This window comes from Aulonocara sp. 'chitande type north' Nkhata Bay, linkage group LG19 (assembly GCF_057382095.1).
Source record: "Aulonocara sp. 'chitande type north' Nkhata Bay isolate Kocher_YH1m ecotype deep benthic linkage group LG19, A_spYH_male_GT1.1, whole genome shotgun sequence".
Lineage (NCBI taxonomy): Eukaryota > Metazoa > Chordata > Actinopteri > Cichliformes > Cichlidae > Aulonocara > Aulonocara sp. 'chitande type north' Nkhata Bay.
In genome coordinates this window covers 9,532,948-9,560,761 of record NC_141362.1, presented here as the reverse complement: position 1 = coordinate 9,560,761, position 27,814 = coordinate 9,532,948, and the positions used below count along the sequence as shown (strand labels likewise).

Genomic DNA, 27,814 nt, shown 5'->3' with positions numbered 1-27,814 from the left:
GGTCATTTCTGACCCGAGGACAACACAAGGGTTAAATATGATGCTGGTCTGAGCAGCACTGTTATTAAAAACCAACCAACTACACAAATCCAGTTTGACAAATATCACAATATCTGCATGGATAACAACTTCACCAGGCTGCACTGTAAATCTTTGGTCAGAAAGATCATTCACACTGTTTAGAACCACAATCTGTACTCTCGGTGTGAACTGTTACCATCGGGAGGATGATACAGAATTCTGCAGAGCAGAATGACTTTTTAAGAACTCCTTTGACCCTCTATCACGTAAAATTTTAAAAAGCAGCTTAGAAAAAGTTGTGGAAACAAAAAATACACTGGAAGACAGGTCAAATCCACTCTGATCTATCTATCTATCTATCTATCTATCTATCTATCTATCTATCTATCTATCTATCTATCTATCTATCTATCTATCTATACTAAAAAGCAAAAGGGGGAAAGTAAATTGACAATATGTCATAAAACCAGTCACATCTTGAGTTCAACAGAGTAACAGCTGATTTCTTTCAAACCCAACCAACAGGGTAGCTTACTTTCTTTTAACACAAAGAGATTTCGGTGCTAATCGTCATATTATGGGAGGGGAAATGATTTCCTAGCTCAGTCACTCCCTGCTCTGTAGACCCTCCTATGGGGCCACAGAGAAAATCAACTTGAACCAAACCACGCCCCCGTGTTTTATTCTGGGCAACTTAACAGCGCCTGCATGCTCAATGTTCTGCAAAGTAGACCCAGCAGGAGCAGAGAGAGGAACCCTCCACTGGATCCTCATGCTGACAGCCATCCAATCCAAAACGCCTATTCACTAGTGTGGACGTTAAACTGTGCGGCTCTGACAGGATGGATTTCTTAGACCGCGGTTACCTGGACGCGCGGTCTCCTTATGATTACACCTTTAATTTTTGGAACGACTACCTCGGGCTGTCGACACTTGTCGCCAAAAATAAGATCAACAGTCCGCCCTTCAGCCCTAACTCTATAACCGAGTCTCTTAAAGCGACTTTGGGACTGGAGGACGATTCCCCGGTTTGCTCCTGCGTAATTGGGCACGGCAGGGACACCAACGACGGACCCTTGGACTGCTACTGCGCGGCCCCGAGCTCCCCGCCAATCTCTATCTATGATCTCAAAGAGCGCATCTCGCTTCTCAGGCCATACGAACACCTCGCTAGTGATTCGCAGCTGGGGGACAGAGATACCCCCTCGTACAAGGGAAGCTTCTCTGGCTTCGACCTGCTCGCCATGGACCGAAGACGCAAACAGGCTCAGAGGGGCAAACCGGAGCCCAAAGTGTGCGTCTTCTGTCGGAATAACGGCGCACCAGAGGAAGTTTACGGCACCCATATCCTGAAGACAGTGGACGGCAGAGTGCTTTGCCCCATCCTCCGGGCGTACACCTGCCCCCTCTGCAGTGCCAACGGTGACAATGCGCACACCATCAAGTACTGCCCGCTTTCTAAAGACCAGCCGAGCCAGAGAGTGGCAAAGGGGGGCAGAGCGATTGGCAAACGGCTGAAAATCTTCTGAGCGAGCAGATGAAGTTAATGACGTTTGAGTGGCACTGTCTGAAATTACTAATGTCTGTGGCAGTAAAATCGCTCCATTTGACGCACAAGACAAGTCTGGAAAAAGAAAGAAACGATCTGAAGAAATACGATTTCTATTCTTTTTTTTTTCTTTTTGTACATGTAACAGCTTCATTTCCAATGTTTCTGTCTATACTGTAACTGTGGGCACATAGTTTACACTTGGACGCACTGCGCGTAATATAACCCCCAGCACTCTTTAAAGACTTGGTGATTAAAAAAATGAACCAAAGTACTGTACAGATCGACCTGTGAATGATCGCCTTCATGCTATAATCAGAAGTTGCTGTGTTTCAAGTAACGCAGTGCCAGTGCAAACAGCCCAGCAGTCAGCGGGCTGCTCTTGCCAACATAAATGAATATGCAGCACTCCTGATATGAGGTGAATGTTTAGTCCCACAACCCATTGGCCCCATGGATGTAAGAAGTGTGACAGGCCGTGCAAGAGATGCAAGATCTACTTCTTTATGTCCTGCACATGTTTTTTCTCCCTTCCTTGAGATCTATGTTTTCTACCAAAGGAATACACTTTTTGTATTGCAACTTAGCCTAAAGGTAAATTTCTGTAGTTTATACGTCGCTCATGTCTGATATTCTTTATGTGATTTCGTGTAAATAGGTATCTTACACATTTCAAGTGAATGTAAAACACTGGAGGTGAGATCTGACTTTCATTTCTGTCATATAGTTCAAGTACACACACTGACTTGTTTTTGTTTTGTTTCTTTAAACGTGGAAATGTGCACCTGCAATTCTTGTAAACGTACAAACGATTTTAGCAATGAAAAGCCTGACATTCCAAAGTCTATCTGTCAACTAAAATGTTTTATGTACTTATTTTTACCTTATGTACCACTGGGAAATATATTCGCTGTAAATGACCTCTGAATAAACATGGGATTTGCAGATTTCTTTGACTGTACGAGACTCGCTGACACGATCATGATTATGGTAGCTGTAGGCAGAGCCTGCAGCAGGTGATGACAGCATCTTAAGTTGAGCGTATGCTGTCAAAGGTAAGTGGGGAAATACATTTATTCACAAAACTATTTCATCTGGAACCATCTACAGCTGCCACACTGACATGCAGTGCAACTGCGCCACCTAGTGCTCAAAGCCTTGAACGCTTGAATGCAGATATCACTAAAAACGTCTTTAGACAAAACTTTAAGTCATTCTTTCTCTTTTTATTTTTTAAATTTAGGGTCTATGTGTCTCTTTTAAAGTCCGCTCTGGTTGATAACATTTTTTAAGCGCTGATCTTATTACAGAAACCCCCTAAAATCTTCATTCAGATGAGTATGTTATTGTTTTCACATCCGCCAAGTAGGTCATGTGACCGGCTCAGTTTTCTGCCTAAGCATCTTTTTATTCATAGAATTTGTAAAAGAAACAAAAAACAAAAGAATAAAATAAAAAATAAAATCGGAGTTTCAAGTTTTGATCCAGGAATTTTTTAAGGGATTTATTATCGTCATGAGATGAGGTAAAATCATATATTATCTTATATGTACATGTAATATCGTCACAAATACATTAAATTAAAAAAACCCAAAAAACTGAAAGACGTTGTCTTGATGTTCTCAAGAAAATATTCCCAGCTCATCTGGATCCAGATATCCTACTGAATAAGGACTGGATCTAAGTTCATGTGTGGTGTGGAGGAATGCACTCTAGGACTGGTCTTTATTGCTTAAGTGAATATGGTACTTTAAATATGGAATTCACCCTTCCACACCTGAACCATGAAAGATTTCCCAAAAAATCTTTCATGGGGGGGGGGGGGGGGGGGGGGCGGCGCATGTGATATCATGTCATGGTTGAGGAAGCAGATAATATCACTTCACCCTCCACTGGTCACGGCAGATGGTTGGACGTCCCTGAGCCTGGTTCTGCTTGAGGTGTCTTCCTGTTAAATAAGAGATTTTCCTTCCCACTGTTGCCAGGTGCTTGCTCGTTTGATTATTATGTTTTCTTCTTTCTAGCTCTTTAACTTACAAAAACACTTAGAGGCGACTGTTGTTGTGACAACTGAATTATATAATATCATTAATGGCTGTGTTCAAACATCTCAGTGAGACATGACAGGACACGGAAACAAAAGCAGCATAAGGAGTCTGTTATTAAATGGTTTACATTTTAAAGCCTTATGTTTTCTTCTAAATCAAGACTATATTTTGTTCAGGATTATTCACAGACCCTTTTAGCCGAGAGCATTTTCATTGCAAAGAATTACAGCTGGTATTTGGCAGAAACTCCTAAATAAAACTTGTGCAGTAAAAGTCTATAGATTTCTGTAATAACTGTCACATATTTTATGAAAGATATTGGCAGTAACATTTTTGATATATAATGTTGTTTTTACAAATCAATTTGAATTGAGCTAACGCACTGACCACAGCAGAGACTTAGAAATTTAACACATTTTGCTTCTCTCTAATATAATAACACTTATGCATTTCACACAGAAATATGTAAAACAACAATCCAATAGCCTCTATTGGGGACTACAGTAAACTACAACGTTACCAATAATGTTACTTCCATGCGGTATAAAGGCCGAATGCTGCCACCTAGTGGCACCGTGTAGCTTATCAGTGTTTTTTAAGGTTTAAGTTAAAATGTGACGTTTAAAATACTCATAAAAGCACGAAAAAAAAAAAGTTTTCCCGCCTAATAAAAAAAAAAACCTTTAATATAAGCAATAAAGCATGGCACTTCATTCTCAAAATGTTTTGTGAGTATCTTGCCTTTCACAGGATGCTGGATGGATTCTCAAAGTTGTAACAGAGTTGTCTTTTTTTAAATGTTTTGCAGACCTTGCTGACATCTGTAGAAACATTTGCTGTGAAAAACAGAGTAAAGTGTTTTCTTTAATGGCCAATAAACATGAGCAGGAATTGTAACCATTCGCTAGATCAGCCTGATGCCTCTTTTTAAGTAAATACTAAGGCTGATTAGGCATAAACTCTGACTCATCTCTGAGTGTTAAACAGCCGGAGGGTTTCTGTGTGTCAGCACATACAGATACTGTAGCACTTTCTTCTTCAGTGGTGTCTCCCACACACACTGTCAGAGTCAGGACAGCTGAAGAACATCCCTGACTCATCAGTTTGCATTAATTAGATCAAACAGATATGTCTACAGACACTCTGGAAATAAAAGTAGTATAAGGGTAATTGTAGGAGGGTGTATATCTACAAAGATCTTTCACAGCAGCAGCACAGATGGCAGTTAAGAAAGACGACAATCTAGAGGAAACGTGAATAAGTAATTGTTTGTTAAATATCTCAAAAAGCAATAACCAACAATGAACCATGTGTTCAGTTCCTATTATTATTATTTTTTTAAATGTAGTACACGTCCACCACAAATCCATCTGATGTCATCTATGTATTCATCTCTGTAGTAATTATTAAATATTGTTCCCTGGAGCATTAAATGCTTTAAATAACTGTCTGTTCCTTATGGTATATGCCCTTATTCTCTCTATTACTAGTACTATTGATTTTCTCTGACTGGGTTGGGGAGAAGTCTTTGTTTCAAGTCATTTTCATATGTTCTATCCCAGGTTTCTTTTATATTTAATCTAAGCAAGTACCCTGCTTGATAATGCAATTGAGCCTGTGCTGAGCGTATAAAGTAAAATACCACCTTTGGGAATTTATAGAGGGATAACAATGATTGATTTCAATGCTATTTTGGAGCACATTAAATAAAAATCTGCCCTACTGCACATTCACTGCCTGCTGTGGCTGAAAGTGAATCTCCAAACCAAGCTGCTCTCGCTTCACTGCAGCAGCCTGCTATTGGCCTGGTGAATGCTGACAGCGCTGATGTTTCTCTGTGTTGGAGGGGGGGAGCAACGTGACTCTATAAAAGCTCAGGATCTGCAGCATCACTGAACTGGTGCAGTGCAAAAGCGCTCACTCATCCACACCGATGGTGTGCAGAACAAGGGGGACATAAAAAAAAAAACCTTCTGAAACATACATTTCCTTTTCTTAAACAAACAAACAAAAAAATCCACAACAAAACTTCATCATGAGCTACGATTCCTTCTTCTCCACCCGCCGCCCTTGGGACAGCTACAAAGGCTCCCGAACCACCACCAAATCCTCCGTGTCTTCATCTCTCTACCCTTCTTCACGAGCTCCTCCATCTGGTAAGAGGATCCTAAGGACCTCCTCCTCTTCCTTTCCAGATGGATCTCAGAGGATGAACCTGGCTCAAGCCAGCTCTCTAAACACAGAGCTGCTGGGCCTGCGCTCCCAGGAGAGGGCACAGCTTGTGGACCTGAATGATCGATTCGCCACCTACATTGAGAAGGTGAGGCACCTCGAGCTGCAGAACCGAGCCCTACTGGCTGAACTAGATGCGCTGAAGAGGCGGCAGAACGATCCGTCCCGTCTGCAGGCGCTCTATGAAGGTGAGGCACGGAGTTTGAGGGCCATGATTGACTCAGAGAATGGGGAGAAGATGAGGATGGAGGCAGAGAAGGACTACCTGCGCGATGTGTATGAGCAGATGAAGGAGCGCTATGAGGAGGAGGCACAGCGGCGCATGGATGCCGAGGAGGCCCTGCAGAGGGCCAAAGAGGAGGCGAGCAGGGCCGTGGTCTACAACTGTGATGCAGAAGCCACTGTGGCCTCCCTGTGCGATGAGATGGTGTTCCTGAAGAAAGTCTTTGCAGAGGAGCAAGCAGAGCTGCAGGCCCAGCTGCAGGTGGCCAACATCAGCATAGACATGGAGGTGTCCCGGCCTGATCTGTCCACCGCGCTGCGAGACATCAGGGCTCAGTACGAGCGGCTGGCGCACAAGAACATGCAGGCCGCCGAGGAGTGGTACCAGAGCAAGTTTGCAAGCGTGGCAGAGATGGCCAGCAAAAACAACGAGGCCGTGCACGCCATCCGGGAGGAGACCATGGAGTACCGGAGACTGCTCCAGTCCCGCTCCTCGGAGATCGAGGCACTCCGGAATGTCATCGACTCCCTGAATAAGCAACTGGAAGATCTGGAAGAAACACAGGCGAAGGAGGTGGAAAAGTACCAGGTGAGGCAAAGAACCAGGGAAATTAGAGCCTGCATAGGGAGAATGGAGCTCAGCCTTATTCTCCAACATGCATTTTATTTTCAGACTTACAGCCTTCTTCCTTTGGCTATTTTTAGAGTCTTTCTTCTGAAATAGTGCTGCAGAGAACTGAAAAGGTGGTGTTTACATGGTTAACCAGCACAGCTAAAAAGGAAGCTCAGAAAGCAGCAAGAAGAAATGATGTTTCTTTCATCTACAGGATGACATGTAGATATATTCTCTGCAGCAGCTAACCCTCCCTGTGCTCTACTGCACAGCAGGAAATAATGACAGGCTCACAGTGCAGGTGAACGTCTGCAAAGTTAAAGTCGAAACAAACTGGGAGAGCACACCAAAGCAGCTACTCTCGCTTACCATTGCCCTGCTTGAAGCAGACTGTTGCTAACTGTGACACTTAAACTGAGCTGAAGTGGTTTTTTACTTTTACAGATGAGGATAAGTGAGCTGGAGCGCAATATTGCTGAAGCTAAGCAGGAGATGGCGCGCTACCTGAGAGAGTACCAAGACCTTCTCAATGTGAAGATGGCCCTTGACATTGAAATAGCAGCATACAGGTGACACACACCCTTCTTCCTGCTCATCTACACCGACAGTGTTTGTTTTCAGTAAAGTTTCATGATCTTTTTTCTTACTTTATCTTAATTTGTCTTACTTCAGCTATATATAAAGACATAAACAGCAAACAATCTGTTTTCCTTTACTTTCACAGGAAACTCCTGGAGGGGGAGGAGATTCGTCTGGCGTACCCTTCCCTTCCTGCTCTAAATTAAAACCCTAAATGCCACCGACCCTGGCATAAATCGAGTATATCTTCTTACCCGTTCATCTTTAAGCTGAACATCCTGAGAATTCCTCCCTAACATGACCTCTCTCCCTCTTTCATGCTCTTCCCTTCGCTTTCCCTGCAAAATTTATTTCATCTTTACCCAAAAAATCCCAAACTACAAATCAAAGCTCACCTTTCTCAAGACCGCTGTGCCCTTGTGCTAAACAAGAGGTCCACCAGAAGTCCCCCTTCTTCTACACACATTCTGACACTACACATCAAGTAGAAGGCAAACTGCGAAGGGCAGAGTGGCTGCACTGCATTAGTTACACGTCTGCGTTGGACAGCAGCGTTGTTTTGGTGGAGTTCCTCTCAGTCAGACACGTATGACATTCAAGACAACAGTAGAGTAAACCATCTGACCTTTCCGAACCCTCGTTGTGCAAACACCTGACCAATTGTTTGTTAACGAGGATGTAAAAAACCCAACCTATAACTCTCAGTGCTTGGATTTTATATGTGTTTGAGCTGATTTTCCTCAAGGAACTCTTCCAATCAATGAATGTCCTGCATCCCTGGTTTTGTAGTAGTAGTAGTTGTATTAGTAGTCAGTGAACCAGTAACCTTAAAATTTTCTTTTCATTATGTTATCGAGTCATTTGTGTCCTTTTTAGTTTGTCTTCCTCTGCATTGACGTCTACACAAAAGCTGTAAGCAACAAATCAGAGTGAATTTGGGCCTTCCTACTTTTCAGCAAAAACCAATCTGGACATTTAAATGCTGCAGAAGACTAATTGTTACTGGTTCCACCTTATGATCACGTACTGTGTCTTTGAGTCTAACTACACTAGATTTGTTTTGTCCTGTAAGTTCATTCCCAGCTAACCAGTGAAGCCGAAAGATAACTGCAGGAGCTCCTTGTTGTTTGTCTGCTGATCGTAGATCTATGTGGTGCTTTACATCTGTGAAAGTAATACAAAGTCTGCACCTGTAACTGGTGTACCTGTAACAGCCGGCAACAAGCTGAATAAACATATAACTCACCTGCAGCATGTGTCATATTTTTTAGTTTCATTTCACACCTTTAAAGATGTTTAGGAGACAAAAAGCTAAAGCACACACCCTGACATCAATGCAGCCTAATTTTAGCTCCAGATGCAAGTTAATAAACTTACCTGTTAGGCATTAGCAGTTGAATGACACCTTCTAATGTCCAAAATACATATTAAAGGTAAAAAAAACTTTTAATCACCAATTTACAAAGCTCAACATCATTCCTTAGTAACACAAATGTGTCCAAAATAATGTCTCATTCAATCATATTTGGGGTTTTGTCAAATATTAAAGACATTCTGGGAAATTAGAAAATAAAATGTGCAGGAATGATAAAATAATTGCAACTACCATTTGATACCTGAGACCAGGTTTGTTTTTTTTATTTGTGTTTAAGGCTGCTGTAAATATCCTACTTGAAAATCCCATATAACAGTAACAATGGTGCCATTTTGCTGTTTAAGATTGCATTCCCACACAGTTTCTTTTTACTTACAGCGCTCAATGTCACCGACCGACACACAGCGGCACTGCACCATTTCCCATCATTCCATGCTGCTGGTAAGGCGTCTCTACCTGTAATGTGTTGATATATTGCCTCAGCAGGATCATCAGTCACCGGTCTGACATCAGGCGTCAAGCTGCTCAACCTTGAAAGAAAGAAGAAGAATCACGAAGACAACAAATGTATACATACAGCTATATTTCCTCTTAAGTGGGCTGAACTAATGAAGCTATTGCCTAAAAAGCTTTCAAAATACACATCAAAATTTGTTTCTTTCAATGTAAAGAAGCTTAACTACACATTTAATCTCTCAGATCTTTTTAAAGGTGTAATTTCAATAATACTTCCTGCAGTAAATTAAAGGAACATGTCAGCTGGGTTCACACTTTAAAGGAAATAAAGAAATGTAGGACAATTATTTGTGAATTCACAGAAACAATTCCATTACTTTTTAACAACTAGGAATTTTTATTGTAAATAGTGAACAGGAAGGAACGTTTCTGTTATTAAAATGAATACCACGAACAGAAAAACTAATTTTCCTGTAATTAACCTTCATCCAGAAGTCTACTTACTCTGGTGTATGACAGGTCATAAGTTATCTCTTCTTCAGTAAAAACACTAAAACCAAAAATTTAAAATACAGTTTAAGGTTCACCATAAATGGCCTCCTCCAATGAAAGTTCCACATTTTCCACAAAGCTATCCACGGGCCGGACTGGACCCTTTTTGTCCATTTGACACCCCCTCTGACTTATAATTATTCACAATTCTTAATTGAAATACTCCACAAACGTGAAATTATTATCCCACTGAAAATGTCAATCCGAGAGATATCAATAAAATAATATAAAATATTTTTCGTAGAAATGGCTTTACTCTTGTGTCTCACGTTTAATATATTTAGAAAACAGCGTGTATTACGCTGTTTAACCTAGTTTGTTATCTTGATAACTATTGATAGCTTATTCTGTACCTAACTAACCTTTGCTAACCTCCAGGAGGCAGTCAAGCATACGCAGCTCGTTCGTTGCTAATCACTTCCGCTGGTCAGAGGGCAGCAAAATGGCTGCCGTGTTAGGTCGATAACATTTGTGCCCTAATGTTAACCTAGACCGCAGATTTCAAACTCAAATGCTCTCATTAAGCGTTACATTTAGCATCTAGGAATCGGCACCTGTTCCCATATTTAGACGCTGACATGTTCCAGGTAATCGGCGGGAGGAGCGTGCAGGTGGCGCGGCTCTTAGCGCCCAGGAGTGCCGTGCTCGTGGAAGCTGTCCGGGGCCGAAAGTCTCGCACCGACCCGGTAGCCAAGTCCAAAGAAGGGCGAATCAAAGTGCCTCCCCCCGTCGATCCGGTGGAGATGGTAGTTCTCAAAGAGAGATACACGGAATACAAGCTGATCATGAGGGCGCTCCGGTACGTTTAAACGACAGTATGTCAAAATCAGTTTCCCGTGACAAATAGTCACTCCAACTTAGTGAGCTCCCCGTCAGTCTTAAAGATATTCTGTGTTGCTTTAAAAAAGCTGAACTCGAACACGACTTCGTAAACAATTTCTCGAACCTCTTACACACAAATCTGTGACTAAGAGTGTCTCAGAAACATGAAACGATACATGCTTGGTGTACTTTAAGATTTGGAGTAAAGACAGTGTGATTGGAGTATTTAGTTTTCTTTATGTGTGTCAGTTTGGAGTTTAAGGAGGAGGTGCTACGAAAGAAGTACGAGGAGGAGACGGGCTCCCAGGCGGAGGAGAGGGCGAGGCAGGAGGCGGAGGAGCACCGAGCCCTGATGGGCTGGAACAACGAGGAGAACCTGCGCATGCTGAAAGCCAGGTGAGCAGAAAAGATGATGACATGAATACACTCTTTGTGTCTTTCTTCCACTTGCAGAATGGAAACTGTCTCATTCTAAAAGTGATGTTTTTTTGGGGGGGAAATCATTTCAGAATTCTGAGGGTCCAGAAAGAAGCAGAGGAAGCTGAGCGCAAGAAGATTGAAGCTGCCATTCAGCGGGAACAGGAACAGCAAGAATTCATCAAAGAAAAAGAGAGGGAGATTTTGCAGCTGCAGGTAGGGGTTGTTTCTGCATCCAAACTATGCAAGTAGAGCAAAGGGAACATAGTGATAAACTGACAAAACTTTCATTTTCTTTCAGGAGGAAGTAAAGAACTTCATCACCACGGAGAACTTGGATCAACGAATCGAGGAGGCACTGGACAATCCAAAGAATTACAACTTTGCCGTTAACAAAGAAGGGAAAGTCATCAAACAGACAGTCCTGCAGTGAAACGACTGGATGCACAGACATGACTCTGTTGTGGTCCGGACTAATCCGGCAGTTCAGTGATCCAACTCCCTCTGGAGGAGCATTTCAACACCTTTAAGCTGGAAAAAAAATCTTCTTTTAAAAAACATTTCCGGCGTGGCATCATCCGCTCACAGCTGGACCTAGTAGTTTCACCTCAAGGTCACACAGCCTTTATTTTCCCCATGTGTCTGCTTCATATGGTCCCTTATTTAAGTCATGCGTCACCACAACATGTAATCATTGCTGGCATTTGTCATGAGTTTTAGGGTAAATTAATGTAAACAGCATTGAAACGGCTGCTGAAGAACGGGACTTCATTTTTCTGCTTCATTTTGGAGGCTAAGGACCATTACACACCTACATGGTCAGGATCTGTTTATATTGACTTCATGATGATAACTGGTCTTTATGTTGAACCATGGTATTAAAATGCATTTTCTTACCTTGATTGCACATGAAATTTAATCTGATTTCAATATGCACAAAACTTAGGCGGGTCTCTCCCTAAAGGTTCAAAACCCCGATCTGTGCAAGTACAATCTGAGGTTCAATGTTAGCTCTACATTTCCTGTGTCAGGGATTATAGTCCAGTGAAATAATTAGCACGACTCAACAATGGTGCATTCTGCATGCTGAGTAGGATATTGAGTCGTATTATATACATGCATGCATCCTCTGGTAACACTGAGCAAGAGGTCTCATCCCATGTACCGCCATTCTGAGATAATGTTACCTGAGAGAACTTAGATTAAATCGGCTCAAAAGTAAAGCTCAGTCGCACAAGTAAAAATAGGACAGCAGCTTCCATGTAGCTACACAAACTATAAATGAATACATTAGTGGCTTGCGGTGACTAAATGTTTGTTCACGATCCGACTGAGCCTCTGTCAGTGACAGCAACTCCAGGGGTTTCGACTCAACTGGCTACCAGCTGATTGTATTCTGGTTATGTTCCCATACAAGAGGAAGGTTGCTGAGTGGAAAAGTAATCGTTACATGTGAATTTCTGTCTATGCAGACATCAAAAATATTGGATTTTCGATAATTTTTCACAGTTATTTGCTTTACTATCACAAACAGATTGCATGTAATTGCCAAATTGTTTGCCAATAGAAGCTTGATTCCATCTTACAACAACATTCATGGCAGTTTTGGTGACAATCTTATTTGCCATCCAAAATAAACCCCCCAAAACTGAAGTGAGATAACGTTATGTCACTGGATAAAACAGATTCTGACTAAATTTAACCGAGGACATAATTTAAAGTTGAAATTAAGGTGATAAATCATAATATATTTATTGCAATACTCAGCATATTGCAAAATGTTGAAATTTGCAATAATATATTGTGAGGTATCTGGCGAGTCCCACCTCTAAATGTTAAATCTGAACAAATTTTCAGATGGGGAGGTGTGTAAAAGTATCCCCAGTGACGCTCAGGCTTCAGGCTGCTTTTTAAAGGCTCCCTTTCAGCTTTTCAGCTTCCTTTTTCCTGCTTTTGGCTCCTTGTGATGTCAGTGAGAGTCCATATCCTCTCTTCTCAAACACAGCAGCCTCACCTACCTGCTGTTTACCCTTAAAGAGAGAGATGAGCTAGTATGGCTTGTTTCAGATAGATGACAGACCGAGGGGCTGCTCCAATAAGGATTAGTTTGAACTGTGAATGATGTAGAGCTACCCTAGTAAACCTTAGAGGGGGGAAAGAGATTGAGGCATCCACTTGGAGTGGATGCACTTTTAGCTGCAGCCCTCTGGGTGGCGCCCATCTCTCTGCATGGGCCTGTCTGATTACTCAGTAGAACATTAGCCAGCTTATGTGTGTGACACCGCTCTGCTGAAGCGGCGTAATCCTCTTCTGTTAGGCCAGGTGTGCAGGCTGATGAGATGATGATGACAGGCAAAAACCTCAAGAGAAACCCAAGCAGCCAGCAGCAGCTGAAGCAAGAAAAGGCCACCAATAACATTACATATAAACACAGAGTGTTCCTTTATTGTTTAGTAAACCTGGAGGATTTTCCTTGTTATTTCTTTTCATTTTTGGTCCTCATGCTGCATTGACAGAGTGCACAAAATGATTAGGAAATTCTGCATTTATCCTGTTATTCCCAAATAGCTTCATTTTTAAACCACGTTTCCATGATATCATACATATTAACCTGCTCTAATATGTAAGCAGAAACTTTCTATGGTTCCACCTTCTTCAGTGGATCCCGTACATTTTTGTTTCATATATTATGTATCACTGTACATTAAACATTTCTGTTATTAAGCAATTTCAAAGTGTTAGGAAGCTGCGATGGCCTTTTTTTTGTGTGTTTTCTTACACTATAGACACAATTAAGTGATTAATAATCACATTCAGATCTTACAAACAGGTGCATACCAGCTCTGCTGCTGAGCCGCTGCAATGTTGCGCACACGGTTGATGTGATTAGTAAGGGAGGTTAACGGGATTGTTCCACCGCGGGCAGTGAAGACTGAGATTAACAGTGGATTGATTTGAACTCTGGGCTTAGAAGCACACAGCTGACAACTGGTTTGAGAGCTCTGTCTTAGTCAGCCCACCTGATTTTCTTTCAATTTAACTGAGCAATCAGCCCTGCAGACCTCTTTGTCTATCTGCCAGATGGGTTGGAGGATTCCTGCCTGTCTTTATAAAATAGGCTTAGGTTAACAGATCATCTTTTGAAAAACTCATATATCTATCATACTTTAAATCAAAATGATCTTTGACCATAATCTGACTCTTTACTGCTGCAGTAGGTCATTGTTGGATTTGTGCAGTCAGCTGCTGGCTCAGTTCGAGGAACCAAAACAAAAGTGCTATTGTTCTGTTGGAGCATACCGTTGGAGCAGTGGTCCACATGACCACAAAATAATTGCGGGAAAAGTAAAATACCAGCATGATACAATACCAGAGACCATTTTTTTTGTAACACCAAAGTATGCTGCTTTTTTTCCACCAGTGTGGCTGGTATATCTGTAGCAGACTGTGTTTACAGGCACTGAAAACAGCTGCTTTACAGCTTCAGTATTGTTGCAGTGAATCATTCCCGGTCAAACGAGTCTCAGGAGGTTTTTCTCTGTTTTATTTGGTGCAGCAGATGTGATTACATCAGAGTAAATACAACAAATCTAACTGTAACTGTAGCTTTCTTTGGCCTTTGCCCATTAATCTCTCAAAGATTATTAAAGTACGTGTGTGCACTAAAGCTAACGATGGCTTCAAACTGGTCCAAATACTGCTGTTGACCCAGAATGATTCTTTAGTGCCTCCATGTTGGCAATAAATACATTCACAAAATACTGTAAACACAAAGGCAGATGTTATTACTTAAACAAGCGGTTTAAAAGCATCTCTGTATATATATATATATCTGCAAAACATTGAAGCTTTTCTCTTTATGGTGATTTAAAAAAATGTAAAAAAACCCAGTCATAACTCATAAACAGAACAGAATATAAAAGGTCGATCATACACAGGAGACTGTCTCACTGACTTTATAAAATTTTAATTTGCAGTAAAAATATAGCACGCACTCACCTCAGACTACACGAAAAATTACCACTTGAATATTCAAGTAAAATAATTCACACGTAGAGCACACGCTCGCTGCTTCAGTGACTACAAATCTAGAGATATGTGGCGGGGATCCGTTTTAGCACCTGAAGAAAAAAGGTTTGTGTCTTTCTTTCTGAGTTAGTGAGGTGTATCTTTATTCCCGCTTTGGTTTCTAAGTTGCTGGGAAGTTACTGGCGATTAAGAAATCTTGTTATTCAGCTGTCCGGGATATTTCTCAAATCTCCTCTCTGCCTCCTCGCTCAATGCATCCCCTGCAGGGAGATCAAATAATCAGTAAAGGTGGTCAGAGATGCCAATAAGAGTACATTTTATTATCATTATCATTATCTGGTAGTCTCACTGCTTTCCACTACTTACCAATGTGGCAGTTGTGGAACCAGATCCGATGTCCGTCGTACTTGCAGTTGCACTTCATGGCGTTGTTGGTGAAGTCGCTCTCAGCCACTTCATAGTTTGGATTGATTACAACCTGAACAGAGGAGAAGTATTAGATAAACTATTCTTACTCTGTTGGTTTTATGGTCAGACAAGCTGTGTGACCCAAAACTAAGTATACTAAGCACACGAAAATGCAGAATATATGCAGAATTGAGTATAAGAGAAGTTAAAGAGAAGAGTTCCCCATAGAAAAAGAGCGATGAAGCTGTACTTTATTCCCTGGACCTGAAAACAGGACTTTCAAAGAAATAAAAAAAGAAAACTATGGAGATCAACTTTCTTAATCTGCCCTGTAGGTGTTATTATGTGTGGAGCTCTTTAAAAAATTAAGTACTTTTTTATTTCCTGCAGAGAAACACTGAGATTCAGTCCTGCGAAAAACAAAGGTAAGAAGCTAAGTATACCCCATGATTCAGTAGCTTGTAGAAACCATTTAGCAACAATAACATGAAGCAATAATCTGTGACTTTATCAGCCTCTCACGTCGTCGTGGAGGAATTTTGGCCCAATCTTCTCTGCAGCATTGTTTCGGTTTATTGAATCGCATGCACAGCACTCTTAAGGTGACACCACAGCATCTCAGTCAGGTTGAAGTGTTGACTTCTTTTCTTTGTCAACCATTCTGCTGTAGATTTGCTGCTGTGCTTGCGATCATTGTTCCATGACTCAGTTTTGGCCAAGTGTTAAGTTGTTGAACAGATGGCCTCACATTTGGCTCAAGATAGGCAAAGAGTCAAAACATCTCCATTTATAGAGATTGTCACACTTTGTTCAATCAACTCTTTGTACTACAATTAAATTCTGAAGAGGACATAGCCGTGTTGCCATGGCAATGTTTTGTTGTTGATTATGGCAATTTGTTTCTAACAGGTATAAGTGCAGTGGTAATAGATCTGCTGGCTTACTGAAGCTCCAGTATTAGCACGATAAACTGAAAGACGGCAGCTGAAGTACAATCAATCAAAGCATCATCTATCCTTGTTTGCCTTTACTAGCACTGAAATATATATATGAATCTGCCAAAGAGCTCTGAAACTGGCCTCATGTGGGTAAAACCAATCTGAACGTCACCATTTTTGCGGTTCTGTGCTTTGAATTTCCATTATAACTCTCTCAAATAGGTTTCTACACACTGAGTCCCACAGTCTCACCTGCATAATGTAATTTCCAGGTTTGATGTCTGTGATGTCAATCCACTGGCAGTCAATGTCATGACGGTACAAATCCCAGCAGCCCACGGTGATGCCCTGATCGCCAAAATTGGCGCACTCGTATCGTTTAGAAATGCCTTAATGTCCCAGAAGAAGAGACAGATTCAGTGAGATATGTTTGAAAGACTAGCAGCAATGCAAAAAGGTCGTTAGGGAATTTTCTGGTCATGTTTATTTGATAATAAATTCATTAAAAGGAAATCATCATTCTGACCTTCTTGACAGTCTGTGTCCTCCAGACAGAAACTGGCTTTGTGTCCCTCTGCCACTTTGGTACCGTTGGCATTCAGCAAATCATAGTGGGTAAATATATCCATACTGTGGTAGTGGCTGTATTTAATATAAAAAGAAGTAAATGTTATCTTTTATATCCTGTATTTCTCTTTTGATGACTGACCACACACTGATGTCCGTTATGGTATTTGCTTATATCTGGAATCTACATGGTGATAACAGGATGACTTTACAGGAATTTCTGACATGTTGTATATTTGGCAAAATGATAAAAACCAAAGATAACACAGGAAGTGCATTAGGTTGATGCTCATTCTAACAATGCAATACTAGGAGATGTTTTTAATAGATATACTAACGCCTCAAATATATGACCTGTGAACACTTATCCCCAAAGTCTAAACACTCAGTCAGTTCATACCAGTCATGTTACTGGATAAACACAATTGGTCCTCTGCTGTTATCTGAATAGCAGACATAAGCACCCTTCCTACCTTCTTTCCGCCAGTCTGAGCACATTTTTTGTTTCTCACAGACTAAACAAAAACACATAGACTGGAGTTATACTAGACTCTAGTCCTTTTTAAATGAAATAATAATAAACATAGTTATCTCCTATGTTCATTTGGTCAGTTTATTCATACCTACTTTTCTGCTTCAATGGTGAATTTTGTTTTAACACGATTTTGGGAACAGGAAGATACTCCCAAAACTGATTTACCAGTATGTGCGGATCACCTAACGTGTTATAAATATTTTTCTTTTCCTTTTTCAAATAAATCCAGATCAACTTAAGCAATTTGACTTTAATCCCAGACCTTAAAACAAGTAGGGAAAACCCCAACAACACATGATCTCATATGAGTGAGAAATTGGCGACTGTGAGGAGGAAGAACTCCCTTTTAACAGGATGAGACCTTAACAACGTGAACCTAAACAAAAGTTTCTTCCTTTGTCTTTCCACTGAGACTTTGAGAGTCAGAGACCTTCTGAAATTTTTGCTATAATAAAAAAAATTAAACTTCCACAAACTTATTTTGATTGAAATGCAAATCACTATTCGGGGTTTAACCTTTAATTCTTTAATCACATATTGAGGTTATTGTTTTCATAATAGACCTGGTTTCTTACCCGTGACAGGCGTGCCACACCCACGAGTGCCGTCCAGCTTTTGGCTTGAAGTCAGCGCGGCCGATGTTGTGGATCTGAGAGGAGAAGCGGAGCAAGCGGCGGTGTCCGTATGGCCAGTTGGCCTTCGCAGCTGATTTAGACAGGCAGTCCTCCTCTGCAGCGCAGTAGAGCATGTGCAGAGGGCGATCCTCGATATAAACTGTCTGCTCAACCAGAGAGGCATTCAGGACGAGGTCAGAGGCCGCTGGATAGAGAAGGAGGGTTAGGATTGAGATATGGTCCTCATTCTTTTTGTGGTAATACACGTGGTCTTTAAAGCACATCAAAGTCTTTCTCTTAATTTTAAAGTGTTATTCTTTCTTTTCTCTGCAGTTTGATGATTGCATTAAGGCTACTGAGTTTCATGAGGTCAGCAGAAGTTTAATCTTGCTGCAGATTTACATAAATATGAACAATCAAAGCTTTTGTTTGTCTCCGTGTCACTCACTCTCTGAGCAGATTACTCCCGCTGCAAACTTTGCTGCCGCTCTCTGGCAGCTGACAGTTTTGTGGTACTGGCACTGACTCAGAGCCATCTCATTTCCCATGCACTTCACACCGCTCATCACCATGTCTGTCACATTACTGCTGTCCCAATACCAGGTTTCCTTAAAGAGATATAACAAAACAGGCACACGTGCAAAGACAAAAAAAACAAAAAACACGGTGCGTCGATCAGGACAAAATCATTCGCAGACTGCTGCAGAGTTCAGTGCGCTATTACGTTCTGAAAAACAGATGTTCATGACTCATTTTTGGCCCCTGAATGAGGACACAGTGTAATGCTGACTTTATGACCACTTTGTTCAGATGCTAAGAGACTCAATAGTCTTTCTGCAAGGCTTCTCAACCTCACGCAACAATAGCCTAATCGAACCTTTAAATATAACGTGCAACAGTCACTCTCTAGTGATCAAAGTAGAAATCTGCCTCATTAGCTGTAGTGGAAAATTCAATAGCACATCCTTGTAATTGTGCACATCCTTGTCCGTTCTACCCATTTTTTATACTTTAGCCAGTGAAGTTGCACATCTGCACATTTTGCTTGGTTTTCTGCTTGGCTTCAAAATATCAGCAGTGAACTGGGATTCAAATTCTATTGCACCAATAACTATGATCTACCTAGAATAACATTTTTAAGCAATATTGTTTACAAAAATTGGATTCTGCAAAGTTCAATTTTGAACTTCTACATATTTCTTACAAATAGTTTTTTGTAGGTTTGAATTGTTCACTTTATATCAGTCACTGTGACAAATATGAGGGTCTGAAGAGCTTCACTAGCTTTTAGAATTTTCTAAATGCTGTCAGTTAAATTCAGCAATTTCGGGGGGTTTTTTGGTCAGTTTTCCTGTGAGCTTTCCTCAGTTTTTACAGAAAGAAAGACAAAAGTTTATAGTAAGAAATGTAAAACACAACATACTTGTAATTCAAATCTATGTTTCTTCAACTTCATAGTGCTTCTACTGCAATCCTGAATATCACATCAGCAATATCACAGTCTGTGCTATCATTACTTGTGTGCATGTTTTGTTCATGTGTGATTTAAGTCTTCATTCCTACTTACAGTGATGGCATGCATGGAGTAGCCGAGCCCTAGCTGCCTGCAAACCACCATGGCTTCCTTTGTGGTCCAGCCTGTGCTGCACACTGTGCCCCACTTGGACCCAACCTGAACCTCCACCCGGCCCTCATAACTGCTCCGGCCGCCCACTATCCGGATCTGCAGAGTTTTCCTGCTGGGAGTCAGTGAGGGGACACACTTCCTGCCCTGTCTCTGAACTGTCTAAGCTAAACCTGTCAATGTTCATATCCAGTCCTCCCACAGTAGAAAGTGTGTTGTCGAAGCAGCAGTTTGGTTAGTCTTTTCTAGGCGATGAAAACATCGACATGGTTTCCACATGAGGTCACCACATCACTTTGGTGGCGAGCGGTTTTGGGTCAGATTAGAAGCTTCACTTGCACGAAAGTGTTTGTTTTGTTTTTTTCCCCAGACAGAGAAAGAAACATCTACCCATATGTAAATTATAATATGCTGTCACATGTTCATGAATGCATGCTCAAATATATTCTTAAAACATATACTGCAACAATTTAAGTCTACGTTAGTCATTACTACAAATGTTATATATTTGAGCATTTATGCACCAAAAGAAAAAAAAGCTGCACACTCAGTGGCCGTTTCATTTATTGCACTCTGTGGTGCGTGTGCCTGTGATGAGCTGAGTGCTTCATGATTACGTGCCGGTAAACATGCCCCTGCAGCTACTGCCAGAGAAGCTGGATTCAGCATCTCAGAAACAGAAAAACAGCTGCAACTTTTTTGAGGATGTCGGCATCTGGAGTTTACTACACTACTGTCTTTAAGGCGACAGAGTATTGGTGCCCGGAAGAAAATGGAAAGTCTCCTGTCCTCTTAGGCAACATGACCTACACAGCTAAAACTTCGAGTTTCATCAGAACGTAAGAAGGCAATGGAAAACTACCACATGAGAAGAAACAGGATTTTTTCTATGTATCCATCCTGACTGATTCAAGCAGTTAAGGATGATTTTGGTGATACAATTACAAAAATAATGGACTAGTACTTAAATGACAGCAACCATAGATCAGTAGTCCATTAGAAGACTGATTGTATGATTTCAAATCTAAATCTGCTACCACAGAATCCACCATTGCAGACCACATTTTAAATGCACCAGGCTCATGTGAGGCAAAATCTATGGCGTGAACACTCCCCAGTCTTAGATTCTGTCTATTTGAGTACACTGTTGCCTTGAATACAGTCAACTGCAGATACAGTCGTCTAAACAAGGAGTTTCTTCACTTTTAACAACACTGAAGCCTTAAAAACAAACTAAAATGAAAGGCCATTGGGTGTACATGACAGTATATTATATTTCCATATGATTTATATGTACCAAAAAAGACAACAGTTTACTCTGTTGCAGAATGTTGTCCTTGGCGGTGTTAATAACCTACTTGCAGGCCCTGGTTAGCGTAGCCCAAGCCCAGTTGCCTACAGGCCACCATGGCCTCCTTGGTGCTCCAGTTTTCACCACAGATCAGACCCCAGCTCTGTGTCCCATTAGGGTCCGAGGTCAGCACCTCGACACGGCCCTCATAGCGGGTTCGTCCTCCTGTGATTCGGATCTGTGCGGGACCAAGGGGTTAGGAACCACAAAGCAAAGTGTAGATGCACAAAGAGACGGGTTTTCTCTTGTGAACAACCTCTAATTATGTCTAAAATATTACAGGCTACTTCATGAAAAATCAATACATGTTTTACTACAGATGATAATTAATGAGATTACATTTTCTGAAGGTTTATTTTGATGATAGTATCTAATTTCAGGAGGTTTTAGCCCGCCGTCTGTGTGTATCTACACAAGGAGAAGTGTAACCAGAAATACTCGGGTTTCAGAAGAGGTCACTGCTGTCAGAAAAAGCTTTAGATTTTTTTAAAACATTTTGATTTGCTTTTTCAGCAACTCAACAAGGAAACTCATTCAAAGCAGACAAATGTGAAACTCAAACTGAGGATTTGGCCAATGAGCTTTTTTGTGACAACAGTACCGAAGGATTATTGGTTGAGAACAGATGTGAGATTGTTCTTACTGTTAGCTCTAAATCTCACATTTTTGTGCACAAAGACGACTAAAGCAGCTTCTACTGAAGGCCAGAAAAGATATTAAAATAAACAGTGTGAAATAAGACAATATTTAACTTCTTTCCTATCCCCCCTGTAGAAGATAGAAACAATCTAAACATTCGAATCATTCAGCCTGTTTAGAAAAGTAAGTCTATTTGCTATGAATTCCATATAAAACAACAAGAATTTCTCAAATTAACAACTTTTAAATGAAACATTTTAGTGAGAAAGTTCAGGTCTGACCGAGGTCTCGAGGCCCATGTAAGGCACGTTGCAGCGAACAGCAGCGTCCTCTGAGTGCTGGCAGTTCTCTGATGTGATGTTTTTAACGGGGCAGTCCCAGATGGACCTCTCCTGCCCGAGGCACTTCACCTCATTCATGTAGATCGGACCCATTCCTGGACAAGCAGACAGACAGATGCACTGACAACTTTGAAGTTACTTTTGATAGTCTTTCAAGGCAAAATGATGAGACACATCCTACAGTATTTAAGAGCTTGGAAACACAACACATTTAGAGCTTCTGACATAACAGATTTCAGTTATGGATGTTGTAGTTAATTATGGGGAAACCTTATCTGAAAACATTTTTTGACAAAAACTGAGGGTTTCACAAAAGTTTTAAATGGTACAAGATCTTTAAGCTGTATGTGGCGGCAACTGCAGTAATCACTGAGCCCCAAGGCAGTTAATTAGGAGTTTAAACCGATTTAGTACAATCCAGGTCACGACTGCTTTTTGGACCTTTCAAAAGGCTCAATCTGGTTTTGAGAAGCTCAGCCAATAAAGATGAAGAAGCACCCCAAACTAGCAGTACTGAAATTGTAGTCTTTGGATTTTATGGTGGTTATTATAATATACTTGATATGCTACAATATGCAGAATTAAAAGGTCTCTTTTTGCATGGCCTCCAAACTGTATGCAGTACTGAAACGAATACCGAGCTCACTTTTTAACATCGGTCAGCACCACCCTGCTTCATATTTACTCTCTAAACTCTCACTCTGTCTCTGCAAGTCATGGCACCATGAGGTGATTGTGATGCGTAATTTCTGTGAAAGGAATTCCTTCGGCCACACTCGTTTCCGACTTCAGTGACGTTCAGGAATGTTTCTTGGACTCGCTGAGCCAGGTGGTGGTCGGACAGGAGTCTGAACACACAGCAGAGGTCTGTTCCAGGAAGCATGACTGACAATGTCCGAGTGTAACCCCGCTCTGGATCCACAGCAGCTGATCGGAATGAATTTAATGAAAGAAGTGGCATAAAATATATTTGGAAGGTGCTTATCCCACAGCAGTTTTGCCATTTGAAGCCTCTATATAGACCCCAAGTAGGCCAGCCTGTGTTTGACCCATCACAATTTTGCCTTTTTGCTAAGAGGGAATTTTGCGAGGACCCCACAGTGGCCAGGCCACTGCTGAGGGTTGTGTGGGTCTGCCTATAAAGGCCTCAAACTTGAGTGACATTCCATTCTTAATCCATAGGGTTAAATATGATGTTGGCCGACCCTTTGCAGCTATAACAGCTTTGACTCTTTGGGGGAGGCTTTCCACAAGGTTCAGGAGTATGTTTATGGGAATTTCTGAACATTTTTTCAGAAGTGCATTTGTGAGGCCAGACACTGATCTTGGATGAGAAGGGCTTGCTGCTGTAGTTTATCCCAAAGGTGTTCTGTTGGGTTGAGAACAGGACTGTGCAAGCCAGTCAGGTTCTTCCATAAATTCTCCCATCCATGTCTTTATGGACCTTGCTTTGTGCACTGGTGTGCAGTTATGTTGGAACAGGAAGGGGCAATCCCCAAACTGTTCCCACAAAGTTGGCAGCATGAAAGTGTCCAAAATGTCTTGGTATGGTGAAGCATTAAGAGTTCCTTTCACTGGAGCTAAGGGACTGAGCCCAACTCCTGAAAAACAACCCCACACCATAACCCCCCTCCACCAAACTTTATATTTGGTACAGTGCAGTCAGACAAGTATGGTTCTCCTGGCAACCACCAAACACAGACTCGTACATTGAGTTGCCAGATGGAGAAGCATGATTCGTCCAGAAACATGTCTCCGCTGCTCTAGAATCCAGTGGCAACAGGCTTTACACCACTGCATCTGATGCTTTGAATTCTGCTTGCTGATATAAGGCTTGATGCAGCCATGGAAACCCATTCTATAAAGCTCTCCATCTTCTGTTCTTAAGGTAATCTGAAGGCCACATGAAGTTTGGAGGTCTGTAGTGATTGACTCTGCAGAAAGTTGGTGATCTCTGCACTCTATGCACCTCAGCATCTGCTGAATCCGCTCTTTGATTGTACCTGAGTTGCTGTTGTTCCCAATCGCTTCCACTTTGTTACAATACTACCAACAGCTGACTGTGGAATATTTAGTAGCAAAGCTGCACGTCTACATGCTTGATTTTACATACCTGTGGCCATGGAAGTGTTTGAAACAACTGAATTCAATGATTTGGATGGGTAAGTGAATACTTTTGATAATATAGGCTTTAAAATATTCCAGAGCCGGTGCTACCAACATCACCTCCAACAGAGGCAGACTGAGAAAACGTCTGCTGCATGTAATATTTTAAAGGTAGAGTGCTGTTCAGATAAAAATAGTTATTTAAACAAATCAATTTGTCTTCACATTCATATGACAGATAACTGGTTTTTATCGGTTTTCAGCGTTATTTTGTTATTGTTTTTATCGTTAACTTGGTTTTCCTGGGTCTTTTCACGTGTGTTATGAATAAATCTTCTTTTTTTCGGTACCGGTACTAGTTTTATTTTGTTGTATTTTTCCGTGACACCTTAAAGGCCGGTCCGTGGCGCAAAAAAGGTTGGGGACCGCTGATCTAGAGTACTGATCAATCATTTGGTCAGCAGCTAATAAGACAGATCTGAACAGACTTCAGTTAGTCCAGAACAAGGTGGCCAGATTAGTGTTAAGGTGTTCATACTATACAAATATTGATAAAATGCATGATAAACATTCTTGGCTTTCTGCACAAGCTAAATTATACTATGGCTTACTTGTATTTTTAAAGAAAGCAATACTGGTAAACACACCATATTTTTTTTCTGCTCAGTTGCAATATCCAGATGAAATACATAACCGTAGTACACGATTTTCAACAAACCGCAATTTAGTAACTCCTCGAGTTAAAAGCAACTTTTTGAAAAACTCTGTTATATTTAGAGCAACTTTTTTATGCAATTAGAGAATTGGCTTCTATTCATAATTTTAAAAATCGCTTAAAAGCCTAATTAGGCAGCTTTTAATTCATTGTAAATACTGTAAGAGGGCAATGCCATTTGTAATGGAAATTTGTGTATTTTGTTTTGGTGTTATTGATATTTATATGCTTATATTTTCACAATTGTAAAACCTTACTGTGGATGTAAGAGCCAAATTATGTGGATATTTGGTATCCACTTTATTGTGTAATATTTTATTTGATTGTATTTGATGGTTTGGGCCCCATGAAGACTAGCAACCAATGTTGTGGAAGCTAATGTGGTTCCTTATAAATAAACAAATAAACAAATAAACATTGATCATGTAAAGGACACCCTGTGTCTTAAAAGCTGAAAACTAAACTCAAGGCATGCTAAGGAACACGTGCCAGTGAGAAGCGCAAGATTTCAGAAATGAACCCAGAGTTTGTGTTGCTTTTCTGTCTGGAATGGAAAATCCAGAGTTTATCGCAGCTCAGGGTTAATGAATTCAAGGTTTTGACTAAACCTGCTTTCTGGAAGACAGCCCAGGCCAACTTCTTCTGTGGTAGATATCATAATGTACACAAACTACAGCAGACATCCCCACCCAGCATTTCTGAGAGCGGGTGTGACGGGTGTGTTCTTTATGAAGCTGCAAGAAACTAATTGTATTATCTATGTGCAGCTGTTGTGTGTGTGTGGATTGGTTTTAGAAAATTCTTCGAAATTCAGCACCTTAAACGACCTAACAAAGGCGCAATTTGTTCACAAGGACATGCATTTCTTCACACATATACACAAAAAACTGCTTCATTCAGGATTCCCAACCTGCCTGCTCTAAGCCTTCAGTGAGGCTTTTGGAAGTAGATCAGCTTTTCAGCCAAATTTCAACAACTTTAATATTTTTCCTACAAGCCAAGGAAATGGACAAAGTGCAGACCAGGGAGTTTAGCTACAAAAATTATTACAATTGTTATTTAACAACACAACTCACCATAATCTATGCATATATTGTCATAGATTACATTTCTATATGTCTTCAGTGTACACACATCTTTGACTCTATGCAATGTCTTCTACACCTTGGCAGAAAAAGTCATTCTTGTTGCTCATGTGGAGCCCAGGTGGCCCAGACACATGCTGGCCTTATAAAACTGACTGCCTCGTCGTCACATGAAATGATCCATAGCCCAGCTGGAAAAAAAATACTTTTCTGCTCTAAAAGTGCCTGACCACCACTTAGGAATCACAAACACATAAAAAAAAAAGCTATTTAATGAATGGGGCACTCAGTCGGAGAATTAATGGATAAAACACACTATGAAAGGCCCATTATTGTAATGACTTCATCAGAAAATGCACAATACATTTACAGCTCTGTCTCTCATGTCCTCCATTCCTTCATTTTTATCTTTCTACAAGTGTAGCATTCCTTTACTTTTTCAAAAAGCTTCAAATGAGGATCCGTGTAGGAATGTTAAAGGCAGATTATCAGTTCTGCAGGTTGAAGCGATGATCTGAGAGATTAGAAGGCCAGAGACGGACAGCTGGCGACTGAAGTCCTCTCTGAAGACAGTTATAAACACATCCTGGCTTCAAAGAGATTTAATGCAAAAAAAAAAACTCAAACAGAATCCACTCAATGATCAAAGTCTTATAAAATAATTTTTTTGAATCTGTACAAACATTTCTCTATAAATAACCTCTTCAGTTGAGTTAGATATCTACAATGGGGCAAAAAAGTATTTAGTCAGCCACCGATTGTGCAAGTTCCCCCACTTAAAATGATGACAGAGGTCAGTAATTTGCACCAGAGGTACACTTCAACTGTGAGAGACAGAATGTGAAAAAAAAATCCATGAATCCACATGGTAGGATTTGTAAAGAATTTATTCGTAAATTAGGGTGGAAAATAAGTATTTGGTCACCTCAAACAAGGAAAATCTCTGGCTCTCACAGACCTGTAACGTCTTCTGTAAGAAGCTTTTCTGTCCCCCACTCGTTACCTGTATGAATGGCACCTGTTTGAACTCATCATCTGTATAAAAGACACCTGTCCACAGCCTCAAACAGTCAGACTCCAAACTCCGCCATGGCCAAGACCAAAGAGCTTTCGAAGGACACCAGGAAAAGTATTGTAGACCTGCACCAGACTGGGAAGAGTGAATCTACAATAGGCAAGCAGCTTGGTGTGAAAAAATCAACTGTGGGAGCAATCATCAGAAAATGGAAGACATACAAGACCACTGATAATCTCCCTCGATCTGGGGCTCCACGCAAGATCTCATCCCGTGGGGTCAAAATGATCATGAGAACGGTGAGCAAAGATCCCAGAACCACACGGGGGGACCTGGTGAATGACCTGCAGAGAGCTGGGACCAAAGTAACAAAGGTCACCATCAGTAACACACTACAACGGCAGGGAATCAAATCCCGCAGTGCCAGACGTGTTCCGCTGCTGAAGCCAGTGCATGTCCAGGCCCGTCTGAAGTTTGCCAGAGAGCACATGGATGATACAGCAGAGGATTGGGAGAATGTCATGTGGTCAGATAAAACCAAAGTAGAACTTTTTGGTATAAACTCAACTCGTCGTGTTTGGAGGAAGAAGAATACTGAGTTGCATCCCAAGAACACCATACCTACTGTGAAGCATGGGGGTGGAAACATCATGCTATGGGGCTGTTTTTCTGCCAAGGGGACAGGACGACTGATCCGTGTTAAGGACAGAATGAATGGGGCCATGTATCGTGAGATTTTGAGCCAAAACCTCCTTCCATCAGTGAGAACTTTGAAGATGAAACGAGGCTGGGTCTTCCAACATGACAATGATCCAAAACACACCGCCCGGGCAACAAAGGAGTGGCTCCGTAAGAAGCATTTGAAAGTCCTGGAGTGGCCTAGCCAGTCTCCAGACCTCAACCCCATAGAAAATCTGTGGCGGGAGTTGAAAGTCCGTGTTGCTCGGCGACAGCCTCAAAA

General features: G+C 41.2%; 3 protein-coding genes and 1 pseudogene across 7 annotated transcripts in view; 3 read left to right on the top strand and 1 right to left on the bottom strand.

The window, feature by feature from the left end:
- The first annotated feature begins 759 nt into the window (after positions 1 to 759).
- On the top strand, positions 760 to 2,510 carry LOC147306466 (nanos homolog 1 pseudogene; annotated as a pseudogene).
- A 2,991-nt stretch (positions 2,511 to 5,501) lies between these two features.
- Positions 5,502 to 8,515, top strand: neff2 (neuronal intermediate filament family member 2). Its single transcript, XM_086275250.1, has 3 exons — positions 5,502 to 6,661; positions 7,130 to 7,254; positions 7,410 to 8,515. The coding sequence occupies exons 1-3, from the start codon at positions 5,654 to 5,656 to the stop codon at positions 7,468 to 7,470; spliced, it is 1,194 nt and encodes a 397-aa protein (XP_086131376.1). The 5' UTR covers positions 5,502 to 5,653; the 3' UTR covers positions 7,471 to 8,515.
- A 1,542-nt stretch (positions 8,516 to 10,057) lies between these two features.
- Positions 10,058 to 13,615, top strand: mrps26 (mitochondrial ribosomal protein S26). Its single transcript, XM_086275370.1, has 4 exons — positions 10,058 to 10,446; positions 10,719 to 10,865; positions 10,979 to 11,102; positions 11,188 to 13,615. Exons 1-4 carry the CDS (start codon positions 10,226 to 10,228, stop codon positions 11,317 to 11,319), a joined length of 624 nt encoding a protein of 207 aa, XP_086131496.1. The 5' UTR covers positions 10,058 to 10,225; the 3' UTR covers positions 11,320 to 13,615.
- A 798-nt stretch (positions 13,616 to 14,413) lies between these two features.
- The window catches only part of loxl3b (lysyl oxidase-like 3b), a 31,292-nt gene continuing 17,891 nt past the window's right edge, over positions 14,414 to 27,814 (bottom strand). For 4 of the 5 annotated variants that reach the window (XM_086275362.1, XM_086275364.1, XM_086275365.1 and 1 more), the window contains 8 exons: positions 21,873 to 22,027; positions 20,960 to 21,130; positions 18,426 to 18,585; positions 17,939 to 18,182; positions 16,788 to 16,903; positions 16,514 to 16,650; positions 15,282 to 15,393; positions 14,414 to 15,175 (listed from right to left, as the gene is read on the bottom strand). In XM_086275362.1, coding sequence (XP_086131488.1) covers positions 15,102 to 15,175; positions 15,282 to 15,393; positions 16,514 to 16,650; positions 16,788 to 16,903; positions 17,939 to 18,182; positions 18,426 to 18,585; positions 20,960 to 21,130; positions 21,873 to 22,027 — 1,169 coding nt within the window. In that variant the 3' untranslated portion in view covers positions 14,414 to 15,101. Of the gene's footprint in view, positions 15,176 to 15,281; positions 15,394 to 16,513; positions 16,651 to 16,787; positions 16,904 to 17,938; positions 18,183 to 18,425; positions 18,586 to 19,544; positions 19,701 to 20,959; positions 21,131 to 21,872; positions 22,028 to 27,814 lie in introns of all 5 variants that reach the window. The other variant, XM_086275363.1, reaches the window with a different exon arrangement.